This window comes from Narcine bancroftii, chromosome 3 (assembly GCF_036971445.1).
Source record: "Narcine bancroftii isolate sNarBan1 chromosome 3, sNarBan1.hap1, whole genome shotgun sequence".
Classification (NCBI taxonomy): Eukaryota; Metazoa; Chordata; class Chondrichthyes; order Torpediniformes; family Narcinidae; genus Narcine; species Narcine bancroftii.
The window spans coordinates 83343349-83359688 of record NC_091471.1 but is presented as its reverse complement, the minus strand read 5'-3'; the positions used below and the strand labels follow the sequence as shown (position 1 = coordinate 83359688).

General features: G+C 40.8%; 1 protein-coding gene across 3 annotated transcripts in view; it reads right to left on the bottom strand.

Moving 5' to 3' along the window:
- The window catches only part of LOC138757317 (uncharacterized), a 111489-nt gene that overhangs the window by 11056 nt on the left and 84093 nt on the right, over nt 1–16340 (bottom strand). For 2 of the 3 annotated variants that reach the window (XM_069924444.1, XM_069924443.1), the window contains exon 5: nt 146–259. In XM_069924444.1, the coding sequence (XP_069780545.1) occupies nt 146–259 (114 nt within the window). Of the gene's footprint in view, nt 1–145; nt 260–12482; nt 12588–16340 lie in introns of those variants that run through there. The other variant, XM_069924445.1, reaches the window with a different exon arrangement.

Here is a 16340-nt window from a genome sequence, read left to right as displayed (position 1 = left end):
TTGAACATAAAGTGCTTTTAAATAGAGTATCTACAACATTAATTTTAACCCCAGACACAACAAGAAATCATGGTCCATAATTTTCCAAAACAAAATAAGGTTTTGTAAGACATAATAAGGCATAAACCCTCAATAAGTGGCTTACCTCAGAAATGCTCGTAGGCGCTCATCTCGTCTCCATTTTTTGTAAAATGAATAGGACAAGTAGATTAGGATTACACCACCAATGCAACCAAACACAGCTCCAGTCAGCACATCGCTACCGAAAAAAAGTAAAATATCCATGAAAGAAATGAAGTGATGCTCAAACATTGCCAATATCATTCTGAAATGGGAAGCTTGGATTTCCAAATAAAATCTTCCAAAAAAAATAAACAAATTATTTTAAAGATATTTCTTTTTTTTTAATGTCTGATTTTGCAGAAATATTACAAAAATTGTACTGTGACAGATTATGTTATATTTTATATTGTATATAGTATATCTTTGTATTATATCTTTGAAAGGAGATAAATTTTTGCAGGTTTTTTAGTGTGGGTCACATACAAACATTTCAAAACAGTTCTCATTTAAAATGCCAGAGCTCTGCTCAAGCCAGACAGTTCAATCTCCAAGTGCCTTTGCAAAAACTTTGAAGAGTGCCTATAAGGACTTCACAAGTAGGTGTTAATTGGACATGCTGTGGAGAAATGGATCATTGTTTTGGAAAGCAACAGATGAACAAAGTCAAGTCTGTCTGAATGCAGTTTGGTGTTCCAAGAGGGTCATGTGGTTTTCTCTGAGAGAGAGAGAGGGAGAGAGAGAGAGAGAGAGAGAGAGAGAGAGCTGGGACTGGAACAGGACAAGCTTGAGGAAAAACCCCATTTTGAAGATGGGTTGTGAGTTCTTAGTCAAAGCACTTGTGGTCTATACAAGAGGAGAGGACTGGCTGCATAATGTTTCATTTGAAATAAGTGAAACAAAAAGAAACTCTATGATGACTTGAAAGTAAGAGGTTATCATCTAGAAACCCTTATGGGGGAAGTTTCTTCAGCAAGACATTGAAGTGGCTGATCAGAAGGAATTAGTTTGTGTCCAATGAGCAACAAATCTCTCTCTAAAAACCAACAAGAACCTTCCTGAGTGGTAACCATTTAACTTTCAAGCACCAAACCCTGGTGAAATTCATAAATGTTAAATTCTGTGCACATTATAAAAATTTCCTGATACTGGTGAACTTCGAGTGAGAAGTAAGATTGGACTGTAAATCAAATAACTTTTTTTGAACTTATATAGACATTACATACATGTGTGCTTAATTAGTAATAAGTTAAAGCTTGATACTGTTTTCATGTTTAAAGATAATTAAAATTAACTTTTGTTTAAGTAACCATTTGTCTTGGTGAATTTCTATTGCTGCTGGGCTCACAACATTACTTAAAGCTCATTATTTACATACTTATCCAGCACTTTATAATAATGAATGCAACAAATAGAAGTTTAATGTGTGATGGATGTTGAGATCACTTGCATCATGTCCATAAAAGGAATAAATTTTACGCATCCAAGTTTTGAATTTTAATTCACACTTTTTTCAATTATCCTAAAAATACTATTTCATATAAATCTTTTTATCTAACTGAATGCTTAAAATGGAACTTCATCACTTTCACCTAGAAGAAGCTCTAGTTTGCCCGAGAGCTGACCATTAAGCAATGTACAAAAATTTCACGTGGAAAGAGTCTGTTCAAGAAGTGGCAACTTAACTCTAATTACTTAACAGAAAACCCATTTAAAAAAATTTAACGAAGTATTTGATGGTATCTCATGTTTGCAAAATGATCATGTGTTGGGCACTATCAGTTGCCCCACTAATTACAATGACAAAGACTAAGGGGAAACGATAGGCTTTATTGTACAGAAGACTTGATCTGGCCCGGATCCAAACTAGGGAAGTGCAGGGAAGGGAGAGGTGGTCTGACCTTTATGGCCAGGGTCCCAGAGGGCAGACCAGCCAGCACACACAACCCATACCATTACATTCAACCCCTCTTTTTAAACAGAACCCCCCCCCCCCTCTTTTACACAATGAGAGGGGAGAGAGAAGAAAAAAAATTGCTAGAGGTTTAGCCACACCGGCGACTTCCTTCTTCTGCAGGACCGGCGGAGGGCAGGCATGTCCAAGCTCTGCTGTTTGGGAAGGGAAGTAATCCCCCCCCCCACCCCCCCCAGGATTACAGGGGAGGGAATAGTCTGGGTCAGGGTGATACTTGAGGGCTCCCAGGAGGAAGGGGGATTTGATGCCTCCCGGAGGACCAACTCCTGGAGAGGAGAGCCGGGTGGCTCGGCCTCCAGTATTGCGTTCCCATGTGAGATGGTCTGCTCCGTGGGATGGGCTGAGGCAGGCAGGGCGGTTTCAGGATCTCCAGCCCTTGACAGGTCTTGGATAGGCACAGTGTCCTCATGGCCATCAGGATACCTCACAAACATGTATTGAGGGTTGGCGTATATAAGGTGTACCGCTTCCACCAGTGGATCCGTCATATGGCCCCTCGTGTGTCTTCATAGCAGGACTGGCCCTGGGGTTGCCAACCAAGGAGGAATGGAGACACCATTCAGCGATCTCCTAGGGAAAGCAAACAAACGTTCATGTGGGGTGGTGTCAATTGCGGTGCACAGGAGCGATCAGATGGCATAAAGCACTTTGGGCAAAACGTCCTGCCAGCAAGACACTGGCATGTTTTTGGACCTAAGGGCCAGGAACACCACCTTCTAGACAATGGCATTCTCCTTTTCCACCTGGCCATTACGCCTGGGGATATAGCTGGTGGTCTTGCTGGTGGCTATGCCTCTGGCCAAGAAATACTTTTGCAGTTCCTTACTCATGAACGAGGTCTCCCGATCATTGTGGATGTTCTCAGGGTACCCAAACAGGGTGAAGATACTGCGCAGTGCCTTGATTACCTTCGCCGAAGTCTTATCCAGGCAGGGTATAGCAAAAGGGAACCTGTAGAACTCATCCACCACTGTCAAGAAGTAGGCATTCCTATTTGTAGTGGGTAGGGGGCCCTTGAAATTGACACTGAGCCATTCAAAAGGGTGTGTGCCCTTGACGGCTTACATTCAGCACACATCTGGCAGCGTCTGGTCGTGGACCGGACCTCCTCAACGGAGTACGGAAGGTTCCGAGTCTTGATGAAGTGGTATAAGCTTGTGACTCCGGGATGGCACAGACTGTCGTGGAGGGTCTGGAGACAGTCAAGATGCGTGCTGGTGAACGTCCCCCGGGATAGGGTTTCTGGGGGGGGTGGGGGGAATTATTGAGTTTACCTGGCCGGTACAAGATCTCATAATTATAGGTGGAGAGCTCGATCCTCAACCTAAGAATCTTGTCATTCTTGATTTTACCCCGCTGTTTAATATTAAACATAAAGGCCATGACCCTCTGGTCTGTCAGGAAGGTAAAACGTTTACCGGCCAGGTAATGTTGCCAGTGGCGCACTTCCTCAATGATCGTTTGTGCCTCCTTCTCGAATGAGGAGTGATGTAATTCAGGACCGTGCAGGGTGCGGGAGAGAAAAGCTACTGGGCCGTCTGCCTGGTTAAGAATGGCAGCCAATGCAAAATCAGAGGCATCGCTCTCCACCTGAAATGGGATGGACGGCCTGCATCGTGGCCTTTGCGATGTCTCCTCGGATCTGGTAGAATGCAGCCTGGGCTTCCGCCGATAACGGGAAAGTTGTGGACTTAATCGGTTGTGGGCTTAATCGGCGTAATTGGGCACCCATTGTGCATAATAGGAAAACAGCCCCAGGCACCTTTTCAGCTCCATAAGGGGTCGCATGCGGTCTGGGTCCTGGGCAATGACACTTTGTGCCACAACACAAGAAGGGCCAGACAGCCTGTGTTGTACATGCACTTGTCCTTATTGTATGTCAAGTTGAGAGACTTGGCCATACATAAGAACTTTGCGAGGTTCGCATTGTGGTCCTTCTGGTCATGGCCACAGATGGTGACATTGTCGAGATAAGGGAACATCGCCGTCAGCTTGTGCTCCTCCACCATCCTTCTGAAAAGCAGAGAGACCATTAGAAACACCAAAAGGCACCTGCAGGAAGTGAAAAAGTCTGCCATTGGGCTCAAAGCCCGTGTAGAGCCGGTCGTTCGGGCGAAAGAGGAGTTGATGATAGGCCGACTTGAGGTCAATGGTCGAGAAGACTCTGTATTGTGCGACCTTTTGACCAAGTCAACTATCCAGGGTAGAGGGCAAACATCCAACTGGATGAAGCGGTTGATGGTTTGGCCACGAGGACCTGTGCCCTCCAGGGTCTGGAGCTAGGGGCTATGATCCCCTCCTCCAAGAGTCGCTGAACCTCGGCCTGGATGAACGCCATATCCTCCATGCTGTAGCACCTACTCTTGGTGGCGATCGGTTTACAGTCCGGGGTGAGGTTTGCGAATAGTGACAGAGGTGCCACCCGCAGGGTAGTGAGGCTGCAGGACTGCGCCGGAGGCTGGGTACTCGATTGGGGGTAGGAGGGTCCATAAGCTGCGGGTTGTAAATGGTGAGCAGAGCTTGTGGCCCCCTGAACACCATCGTCACACTCCGGAACTGACTCTGGAAGTCGAAGCCCAGGAGGATCGGCGCACAGAGCTGGGGCAAGTCCATTGGTCTTTTGGCGCCATCGACACAGACCCATCGGACAGATGGGTATCGAGAATCTACGGGCTAACTCGGGGTGGATAAAACTTGCAGTACTGCCACTATCGAAGAAGCAGTTCGATTTGTGCCCATTCACCTTGATCTGCATCATGGAATTTGTGATCAGGTGAAGGCTGGCTTGGTCCAAGGTGACCGATGCCAGGATGGGTGTGTCGTCTTCGTTGTTGATGGGGAGGCCCAATGCCCAAGATGGCGGCCTCCATGTTGACCACGCTGCCAATGCTGGTGAAGGTGGAAGTGACGTCGTCGGGGGGTGGAAGTGATGTCACTGGTGAGGGTTGCTGCTGCGCAGAGGATAGTGGCGGGTCAGGTATAATCCGACCTCAACCCCGACATGCAAGTGTCCCGGACCAGGTCTTCCATGCACTGGGCCCCTGGCACAGGGATCGTGGGGTTTTCCAAACAGTCTTTCCCCAGTGTGATCAGGGCTCGGACAAACTCTTCTACTGACTCTGCTGTTTTCTAGAAGCCAGGAGGTAACGGGAGTAGACCTCATTGATCTTGGGCTTGTATAGAACCCGTAGCTCAGCCATCGCCTCAGTAGGTTGTGCAGCTTCGGATGGCCTGGAAAGCCCTCTGGCCAACTCTTGCCTGTAGGACTTTCAGCCTCTTCTCATCCGAATCGACCACTCCTGCAGCGGCCTCCAGGAAGTTGTTGAAGCAATTGACCCACTGCTCAAAGAGTTCTGATGCACTCAGGACTTGGGGGATCCACCTCTAGCCAATCAGGGCGCAGCAACTTTCTCCATTATCAGAGACGTTAAAATTTCTGTACAATAAATTGTTGGGCACTATCAGTTGTCCCAATAATTACAATGACAAATACTGAGGGGAAAGATAGGCTTTATTATACAGAAGACTTGAGATGGCCCGGATCCAAACTAGGGAAGGGACAGGTGGCCTGACCTTTATGGCCAGGGTCCCAGGGGAGGAGTCCAGGTGAGAGTATCATCAGAGGGTGGGCCAGCCCGAGCCAATTAGCATATACAATCCATACCATTACATCGTGTTATCACTCTGTGAGGAAACAGATCAATTACCGTTTATGCCAGTGCATAAGGTCCTTGAATGTTAAAAATGTCACCCCAAAACAAGGGGCGTATTATACACCAGGTATAAAATCCAAACCTTAACAGCAAAATCTCAGCATTACCCCTAGCCAAGTATAAAATCTGAACCTTAACAACAAAGTCTCAGTGCACCCCTGCAGGGTCCATCCACCCAGTCTGACTGCTATCGGCTCTGTACAGGTTTTAAGCAGCCTGATCAAGGACCCAACAGTGGTTTAGTTTACAAATGTAATTTAAACCTTTACTGGGTAATTTGCTTTTAAAATATTGTGCATATAGCTAAACATCATCCTTTTTTTGTTATTTACAGGTTAGGAGCTTTTTGAATTCTTAATTTTGAGGTTCCCTCAAGACCTGGAACCTAATATGATAAGGAAGATTTATAATTACAAACCTGATCATAAACAGGTGTTATCATTCTAGATATTTCCTCAAACTACATGGAATTTTATTTTTGAAGCGAGTGTATTCATCCCCTCTTTGTGCTAAACACTCATTATTACAATTTAAGGTAGTACACCAGGCCCACTATTCCAAAGTCCAATTAGTTAAATTCTATTCTAATCTCTCTTCTCAATATTACAAATGTATAACTGAAGAAGTTACATTGTATCATATGTTTTGTGTATGTTCTCCCTTTCCAATTTTTGGGAAGGGGTATTTCGTACCTTGTCTTTAGTCCTTAATATTAATGACTCCAAATCCTTTCTTGCTCTTTTTGGAATAAGTGGGACAATGGGTCTGATATTGACTGTTTCACAACCCCACATAGTTGCTTCCCTTATTGCTAGAATGTCCATATTAATGAGATGGAAAGATGCTGTCTCTTCCACCCTCACTCAATAGTTGTCTGATAACGATGGCATGTCTGACTTTGGAAAAAAAATTAGATTCTCCACTACTGAAATGAATCTTAATTTTGTTTGTTTATGGGGTTCTTTTCTTAATTATTTTAAAAGTTGTAATATTAGTTAACTTTTGGGGTTTTTGACCCCATTGTGACAGAGTATTTAGAGGTGGCTTGGGAGGAATTGTTGGAGCAGCTTGCACACACACATTTTGCAGGACTTTTGCAAAATGCTTTTTGTCGAATGAGCAACAAAGTTGCAGAATACAGCTTGCCTGGGAGAGCATGTATTCTTTGCAGACAGGAGGAGAAAAGTTTTGCTCTCAGAGAGGGAGGGTGTGAAACTGAGAGAGAAGGAGTCCAGAGGGACAAGCTGGCAAACTTTGGAAGGCTGCCTGGTCAAAGGAGAAGACTGGTGGTCTGAAAGGTGACCTGAAAGAAAGAGGATCACCTGGAGAACCTTGAAGGGGCCAAGATTCGTCAGCAAGACTGACTGAGAAGGAATCAGTTGCGGATGTCCTGGAAAAGGAATCTCTCTCTCTGAAAACCAGCAAGAACCGTCCTGAGTGGTAACCATTTGCCTGTTAAGCACCAAAGACTGGTGAACTTCGTTAATGCTAACTTCTGTGCACAATACAAGAATTGCCTGCAACCAGTGAGATAGGACTGTGATCCAAAGAAATTTTTTAATCTTAAATATATATTATGCACACCTGCGCTTAGTATTGGAGGGGGGATTAAGTAGTTAGGTAGGTTAAGTAAGTAGGTTAAGTAATGTTAAAGTTTAATTCTGCTTTCTTGTTAAAATATAATTTAAAAACTATTTTTGTTTAAGTGACCCTGTGTTGTGGTGCATCTATTGCTGCTGGTTTTGGGGGTCCTCAGGATTTCATAACACCATTGATTTCCTTCCTTTTTATTATCAGGTTGTGAACTGTTATGTTTAGCAGTAGCCTTTGAAGGGAGGGGGGTGATAATTAGTGGGGGTTTTTTATTTACTTCTTCTCAATGTAATGTAGGTCTCAACACCATTTTTATTATCATATGTGATTTGTTAATATTTTATTATTATCATGTACCTATATAACATTTACTTGATGAACCAATAAAAAAATATTGAAATGAAAATATTGTGAATTAGCATATTAAAATGTGCCTAACAGCATCATTCCACTGGTCAGTGGTAAGTGCCAGTCCTGGGTAGTTTTATACAGCGAGTATAGCTCAAAACCTACATTTTAGGTGAAAATTCAGGGGGCTCACCTGATACACGAGTTGCATTGCATGCTGGTTTATGTGGATTCCTGGCCATTAAGGAGGCAGCCTAATTGCCAGATGCGGGGAAAATATATAATTTTAGGTCTCACCTCACAACTAATCCAAAGTAATTGTTTATTTTCCCTTATATAATAGTACCACATTATATAAAGAAAATTGAGCAAATAACAAGATTGAAAATGAAAGGCACATGAGGATATTTGTACCATGATCTTTCATTTATGCAAGACACAGATGTAAGGAGATGCAAACACGTAACAAGATCTGTTACATCCTGCTTGCCAGAATTCTATTCTATACTATATATTGCTTGTGGAGTAAGAATGCAGACATTAACGTCTCATTCATATGCAGCCCATGGCTTTTCATCTATTTATTCACTTTGATAGATTAAAGGCCAAGACTGTGCAATTACAAAGAAATATATCTGCAAAAGTAAGTACTTTATTGGTTATTTACCTTGAAAACAACAGAGCACTGTAGAAATACAGTCTGGAAAAAACTCATGTTAAACTTTGTTTTATGAGATACATTTTTCTTTATGAATCTTTTCCTTGAAGCAAATTCATTTTGTAGTTTTAGCCTCGTTTTTATGATCTAAAACATGTGGAAAAGTTAATGACATGTTGGCTGAGTGCCAAATTGACCTTGCAAACCATTGTAGAAATAGAACACGACAGCTCAATACAGATTCTATGGCCTTTGATATGGTGCGGACCCATATATTAAAAAATGCACTATACCATTCTGACCTTGTAACCCTCTATTTTTCTTTCATCCAAATGGCTAAGAATCTCTTAAATGCCCCTAATGTTTCAGCCTCCACCACCATCCATAGCAAGGCATTCCAGGCACCCACAGCTCTTTGTGTAAAAAAAAACTTGCCCCTGATGTCTCCCCTAAACATCCCTCCCTTCATTTTGTACATGTGTCCTCAGTTTTTTGCTATTCCTGCACTGGGAAAAAGATGCTGGCTGTCCACTCTCTCTCTGCTTCACATCATCTTCTATTAACTCTCCGCTCACTCCAAAGAGAAAAGTCCCAGCTCTGCTAACCTTATTTACCAATGCAGGCAATATTATGGTAAATCTCTTCTGCACCCTCTCCATAGCTTCCACATACTTCCTACAATGAGGTAAACAAAACTGAACCAATACTCCAAGTGTGGTCTCACCAGAGATTTGTAGAGTTTCAACATGACCTCTCAACTCCTGAATTCAATCCCCCTATTAATGAAGCCCAATATCCCATAGGCATTCTTAACTATCGATTCAACCTGTGCAGTGACCTTGAATGATGCATGGATTTGGACCCCCAGGGTCCCTCTGTTCCTCTACCTCAGATTCTTTCAAAACCTTAATAAATGAATCAGAAAGTTTCTGTGAAAAGGTAAGCCTTCCAGAGTCTCTGTTGATAAATTAACTTGGAATGAAGAATTGGGAGGACGAACACTCTAAGATTTCAAAATATATTTTTGGGCAACCAAATTGAAGTTTGTCACCTTCCTCTTTGATGGAGGATACAAGACTTCATGAGTAAAATTGGAGTTGCACAAGGTTGGTGAGGTGCTAGCCAAAAACCCTATATATAAAATGGAATTCTAAATTATTATCTGGCCCTAAAGAAGCCCCCCTATTAAAGCATATAATTACAATATGGAATAAAATTAAAAGTCAAATTAGAGATTGGCGGCGGGGGGGGGGGGGGGGGGGGTCTTTCACCTAAAACACCTCTGTCTTAAAATATGTTAATTCCATTAATGATTCATAATAAAATCCTGGACACTTGGTCCCAGAGAGGGGTCAAGTGTATCGAGGATTGATATGAGCAGGAACAATTTATGACATTTGAGCAATTTAGGAATAAATATGGAGTTTTAAATACACCTTTTTTCTGCTATCTTTAATTAAGATCTTATTTAATGAACAAATTAGGTCCAGCAGTAACCTTACCACAGTGTGGTTAAATAGAGACTCTGGGGGCAAAAAAAAATACTTCAGGAGGCAACCCCTAAACAAGGGTTTGATAAATTAAGACAAAGGTGGGAAACAGATTTGGGTATAGAAATTGATCTACTTTGCTGGTCCGACTTATGTTGGGACAGCATGACTAACACCATTAATGTAAGGTATTGGCTGGTGCAATATAACTTCTTGCAACAGCACTACCTTATTCCACAAAAGTTACATAAATTGAAATCAGAAATATCAGACCAATGTTTTCAACGTGGTCAAGAAATAGATACTTTCTTCCATTCAACCTGGTCATGCCCTAAAGTGAGGCCTTTCTGGGAAGATTTGCATAATCTCCTGGAAAGAAATTACTATTGATTCAATACTCTCAGGCACCTGAATTACTTTTTATTGGGGAATTTAGAAGTCACAAGACCCAAAATGAGGCTGTTGAAATAACAATTAAAATGTGTTAAGCTCTCTTTAGTGGTGCCAGGAAATGCCCGCAGTTACTTGGAAATCTGATTCCCAACTAGGTTTAGTCTGCTGGAAGACAGAAATGCATAACTGTGTTCCCCTGCAGAAGATTACCTAGAACTTTAGAAACAGGTATGATGTATTTTTAAGAATATGGAATTCATATTAAGGTACGTCGGGGTAAATCTTTAACAATTTCCCCCCAGTGCTCGCAGCGCCAAGGACCCTAGAAAAGTCAAGTTATTGTCTCTTGATGGGGGTGGGGTTTATCCGAGGTGAACCCAATCTTTTCTTTCTTCTTGTTTCTTGGAAGGGTTCCTCTTATTTTGTTCTTCTTTCTATTATCTTTTTCTCCCTTTGGTTCAACATGGACGTTGAATTTACATTTTTGTAGTATTATTGTAACTTTTCTTTCTTTATAATAATTGAATCACATGTTGACTCTTTTCTCACTTGCTTTAATATCGACCCGCAGATCAATATTTGTATAATTTTGTTAATATTATTGATATTTTTCTTTTATATTATTCTTCATTTTGACTGCATGTTGATTTAAAATTCTCAAACTAAAATATTTTTTAAAAAATCTTTAACCCTGTACTCAGCCTTCTAGTTTGATCTTCCAAAATGCATCACCTCACACTTATCTGGATTGAATTCCATCTGCTACTTTTTTGCCCAACTTTACATCCGGTCTATAGCCTTTTGTAATCTACAACGAACTTCAACACCATCCATAACTCCTCCAACCTTCATATCATCTGCAAACTTATTGACCCATCTTTCCACCTCTTCATCTAGAACATTTATAAAGATCACAAAAAGCAAGAGTCCTAGTACTGATTCTTGTGGAACTCCACTAGTCACTGACCACCAGGCAGAATACTTCTTTCCAATACCATTCCCTGCTTTCTACATACAAGCCAATTTTTTTTATCCACACAATAAAGATTCCATGGATCCCATGCCTCATGACTTTCTGAACAGGACTCTCATGGGGAACCTTGTCAAATGCCTCACTAAAATCCATATAGACCATATCTACAACTGTATCCACATTAATTTCCTTTGTTACTGCCTCAAAAAACTCAATTAGACTCATGAGGCACGACCTTCCCTTCACAAAGCTCTGCTGACTTTCCTTGAGTAGACTGTACTTCTCCAAATGCTCATAGATCCCATCCTTAAAAATCCTCTACAATAGTTTGCACATGACTGGCATAAGACTCACCATTCTAGAATTCCCAGGATTCTCATTATTACCCTTTTTAAGCAAAAGAAGAACATTTGCCATCCTCCAATCTGGGTTCAATTCCACAAGATCCGTTTCTACCACAGTTTTCAGTTCTGTAGTCTGCCTGCCTCTTCCCAAGATCTACAGGTAGGACTTTCAAAGCCATGACTGTCTTTCCTCTCACCCTGTGCCCTCCATTATATTCTCCCTATATCTCCAAACCAGACTCTGGGTATCTTGCAGTGAGTGATACATGGTCCTGACACCCTAAATCCATTCCATCATTGACAAGACACAAATGAGGAAAGTCGTAGAATATGCTCTGCTTGCCTGGATACTTGCATTGCCAACAATTTTCTACACCATCAAGGACACCAAAATAAGTGTTCCTCCATCATCCGTGCACATTAGTTCTAGTGTGTAAACTTGCAGTTACTTTCCAAAGCCATTCTGAATTTAGTTTGGAAACCTGTGAAACTCTACCACCATTGGCAGCCGGCACAAAGGAATCCTGCCTGGAGTGCACCATCATCACTTGGAAATACATCATTCTCTGAGCTCCCTGTTGCAAAGAACGATGGAAACACCAGTAGAAACTTTCTTCATCAAAGGCAGGTAAGGCCAGCAATAAGTATTGACTTAACTGACAAGGCCCAGATCCCCAAAATGAATAAAGCATAAAATGAAGATTGGAGACAGATATTTTACAGATGGTCTGATTTGTTCTGTGGCATGCCCCAAGCAAATTTTTTTTACAAAGAACCTTTATCATTCTAATAATGTTTCAAAATATGCAAGGATGAAGATGAAAATGATTAAGTGAGCCTGCAAAATATGATAGTCAGCAAAAAAAAGTTCAAATGTTAGAGCACAAGTCAGAGAAAAGTATGATCAAAATATCTGCAGGATGATGTAACCATACCTTGAGTAATGTGTACTCAGCGTGGATCTTCAAAGACAGGATATATAGTCATTGCAGAGAAGAGCCACATGGTTCAACTCCAATATTAATCTTTCAAAAAGGATTCTTGGGAGAGAAATAGAAGTGGAATTAGAAAATAACCAACAGTATTTATGTAATGAACTTGGAAAATTATGACATTAAACTGTTGGGGTTGTATAAAGAGAATATGGCTATGAACTTGTAATAGAGACATTTTGAAAGCAAGAAAGAGAAATCACATTATCAGACTCCTGGATAGAATTGTGAAGGAAAGAAGCATAGGAATCTTTTAAAAATAGATGGTTGCTGCACTGTGGGGGTTAATTCAAGGTCTTCTGGAATTTGATTATGTATCATTGTTGAATATTGGTGATGGTCATTAGAGGATCGAAACAATGTTTCTAAAGACACCAAAATAACAGTGGAAGGAATGACAGGTGAGAGAGGTTAAAGGAGGATAGATGCAGGGTAATAAAGTTTGTAAACAAGTAACTGACTGGCTTCAAACCAAGCATAAAACTAGGAAAAAGTAATTTATGGAAATGTTTGTAAATTTTTGCCTTGATTTTATTTATTAGTAACCTTTGTATCACTTGGAAATCCAAAATACATTTCGTTGTAAATTCATTTAAAATAACAAACTGTTTAAATCTATAAACAGAGATTTAACATTTTAAGGCCTTTACCAAGAGGTCAGTATCACAACACTTGTTTTGCTGCTGGAGTCAAACAAAGTAAAGATGCCTTCCTTTCAAGGCAGTGTTGAACCATAGAACATTGCTGCCCAGAAACAGGCCCTTCAGCTCTTCTAGTGCCACCTGCAAACTTGCTGATCTAGTTTACCATGTGATCACCCTGATCATTGATTTTGATGAAAAACAACAATGGACCCAGCAAATGATACAATTATATTCTACATTCTCTGGCTTCTCCCACAAAGTCGACATCTAATTCAATTTATGACCTCATCCTGAATATTGAACGACTGAAGCTTTTTGACCAACCTCCCCTGCTGGACCTTGTCAAACAGTGTCAGCTGTATTCCTTTTCTATGATTTGGTTCAATTGTAAAACAAATGTGTGACGATATCCAACAGACAGTACTCTTGCATGTTTAGTCCAATCTACTGAAGATCAAGTTCATCACCACATTGTCCAAAGCGCACAGTTTTATTTCAATGCCAGTGGAATACTGGGCAACTTGACTCAGCTAACGCAAATGCTAACTGCACCATCTAAAGATGGCACACCCACGCTATTTTGAAAAACTGAAGCAAATAAACTGAAGCAAATGCACTCTGTAAACAAACTTCTGAGTTACAGGAAATATACAGAAAATACTAACCAAGAAGCATAACACAACTTTGAGAATTGGTTTTGCAATTTAACCACAAGAAAGAACTTCAAGCCAAAGATCAGTAAGATCATTCCACATCATGCATGTAATAACTTGCTGTTTACATGTGGCTAACCTGCAGATAAATGATTCTAGCTGTATTTTGTTTCAAGTTTGTTTGTGCCAAGAAATTGAAAACAAATAGAAGATTGCCCTGACACTCCAGCTCTTTGACATTTTTATAAATGACTTGGATGAAGAAGAGGAGGGAGGGTTAGTAAGCTTGCAGATGTCACGAAGATTGTTGGATAATGTTGAAGGTTATCATAGGTTAGAACAGGATATAGACAAGTTGGGCAGAAAAGTGGCAGATGGAATTCAATCTGGAAAAGTGTGAAATGATGACCTTTGGAAGATCAAAGGTGAAATACAACGTTAATGGCAAGATTCTTGTGTTGAGGAACAGAGGGGCTGTGGGATCCAAGACAATAGATCCCTTAAAGTTGCTGTGCATTTTGATGGGGTGTTTAAGAAGGTGCATGATGTGCTGGCCTTCATTCATCAGGGACTGAGTTCAAGAACAGTGAGGTAATGTTGCAGCTCTATAAACCACACAAGAATATCATTTTCATTTCTGATCATCACATTATTGGAAGGAAGTGTGAGAAAGAGTGCAAACGAGAATTATCAGGAAGCTGCCTGGATTGGAGTACATGTTTTATAAGGAAAAGTTAAATGAGCTAGAACTTGTCTCTGACAAGGGTGATGGAGGAAGGAATTTTTTTGAAAAATCACAGAGAATGGTGGGTATCCGGAATTAATTGATGGTTGTTGGTGGATATTTAAAAGAATATTTGATAGACACATGGATGTAAGAAAAATGTACAGTTATGCGCTGAGAGGGAGGGAATAATTAGATTGATGAAGAGTATGTTTCTACAGCTTGGCACAACATTGTAGACAAAAGGACCCGTACTGTTCTATGTTCTATACCTTTACACATTGCCATGTTTTCTTTGTAACAAAAATCTTTACGAACATTTGTCAGATCTACCAATCCTTGTGTATGATAATACAAGATATAGTTGTGCACAATTTCAAAATATAATGGAAAAAAAATCATGTTGCAAACTGTGTCGGACTGCCTGGCTATAGAAGCAGATATTCTGAAGCTCATCTCTAAGATTGTTTCTCAAGAATCTGCATAAACCTGACCCACACCAATAGCAGCAGTATATCTATTCGACCATATGTATGAAGGAACATAGAATATGCACTTCTTAATATAGGCCTCAACCATCAATGTCAGCAATATTTTACTCTCTATATTTATTTTTATTTGAATATATTAATCTAATTTGATCAAGGAAATTTTGGCAACTGATTTTTTTTTAAATCTCAACACTTTCCTTGATGCTTCCCTCCTCCACAATTACCAATTTTAATATTTCATTTTTCATTTGTGGGAGATATTCCGCCAACACTAAATACAAACATACACACTAAATAAACTAAAGCACAAAAACCACTGGGCAAGTATCTTACATTCTTAACTCTATCCGATACTAAGAATAAAATAATAGGATATTTATTGGTTTTTTTTTCCTTTTCTCATTTTTTTTAATCTTTATGGTATCTTAATTATACTTAATTTGTTGCCAGTACTTTACACAACTGGGAAATTGCAGCAAATATGACATTTGTTGTATTTGTATATCGTACGTATGCGTATGACAACAATCTTTGATTCATAAAGTCATTGTCCCAAATTAGCTGTCATTTGGGTTCAGATCAATTCATTTACTATAGAGCCACATTCCCTCAATTCAGAAAATAGGCTCATTATTCCAATGGTCAGACAAATCATACAATTCATTAAATGCATTCAATTTGAACATCTGGCTGATTATCCAATGACAATACTGCTTGAATGTATTTAATATGCACAACACTTGTATATAAATGGGTAACGCATGGTTATTACTATAATGAATTAGAGCATTTGTACAGATTGAAAGGTGATTGGGGTGGTCCATGAGAGTCAGTTCAATTGAAGGTGTTTTCTACTCTGACATGCAGATGCTGGAAAATGAACCCACTCTTCTTCTTTCTTCTTCTTCTTCTTTGGCTTGGCTTCGCGGACGAAGATTTATGGAGGGGGTAAATGTCCACGTCAGCTGCAGGCTCGTTTGTGGCTGACAAGTCCAATGCGGGACAGGCAGACACGGTTGCAGCGGTTGCAGGGGAAAATTGGTTGGTTGGGGTTGGGTGTTGGGTTTTTCCTCCTTTGCCTTTTGTCAGTGAGGTGGGCTCTGCGGTCTTCTTCAAAGATGGTTGCTGCCCGCCAAACTGTGAGGCGCCAAGATGCACGGTTTGAGGCGATATCAGCCCACTGGCGGTGGTCAATGTGGCAGGCACCAAGAGATTTCTTTAGGCAGTCCTTGTACCTTTTCTTTGGTGCACCTCTGTCATAGTGGCCAGTGGAGAGCTCGCCATATAAC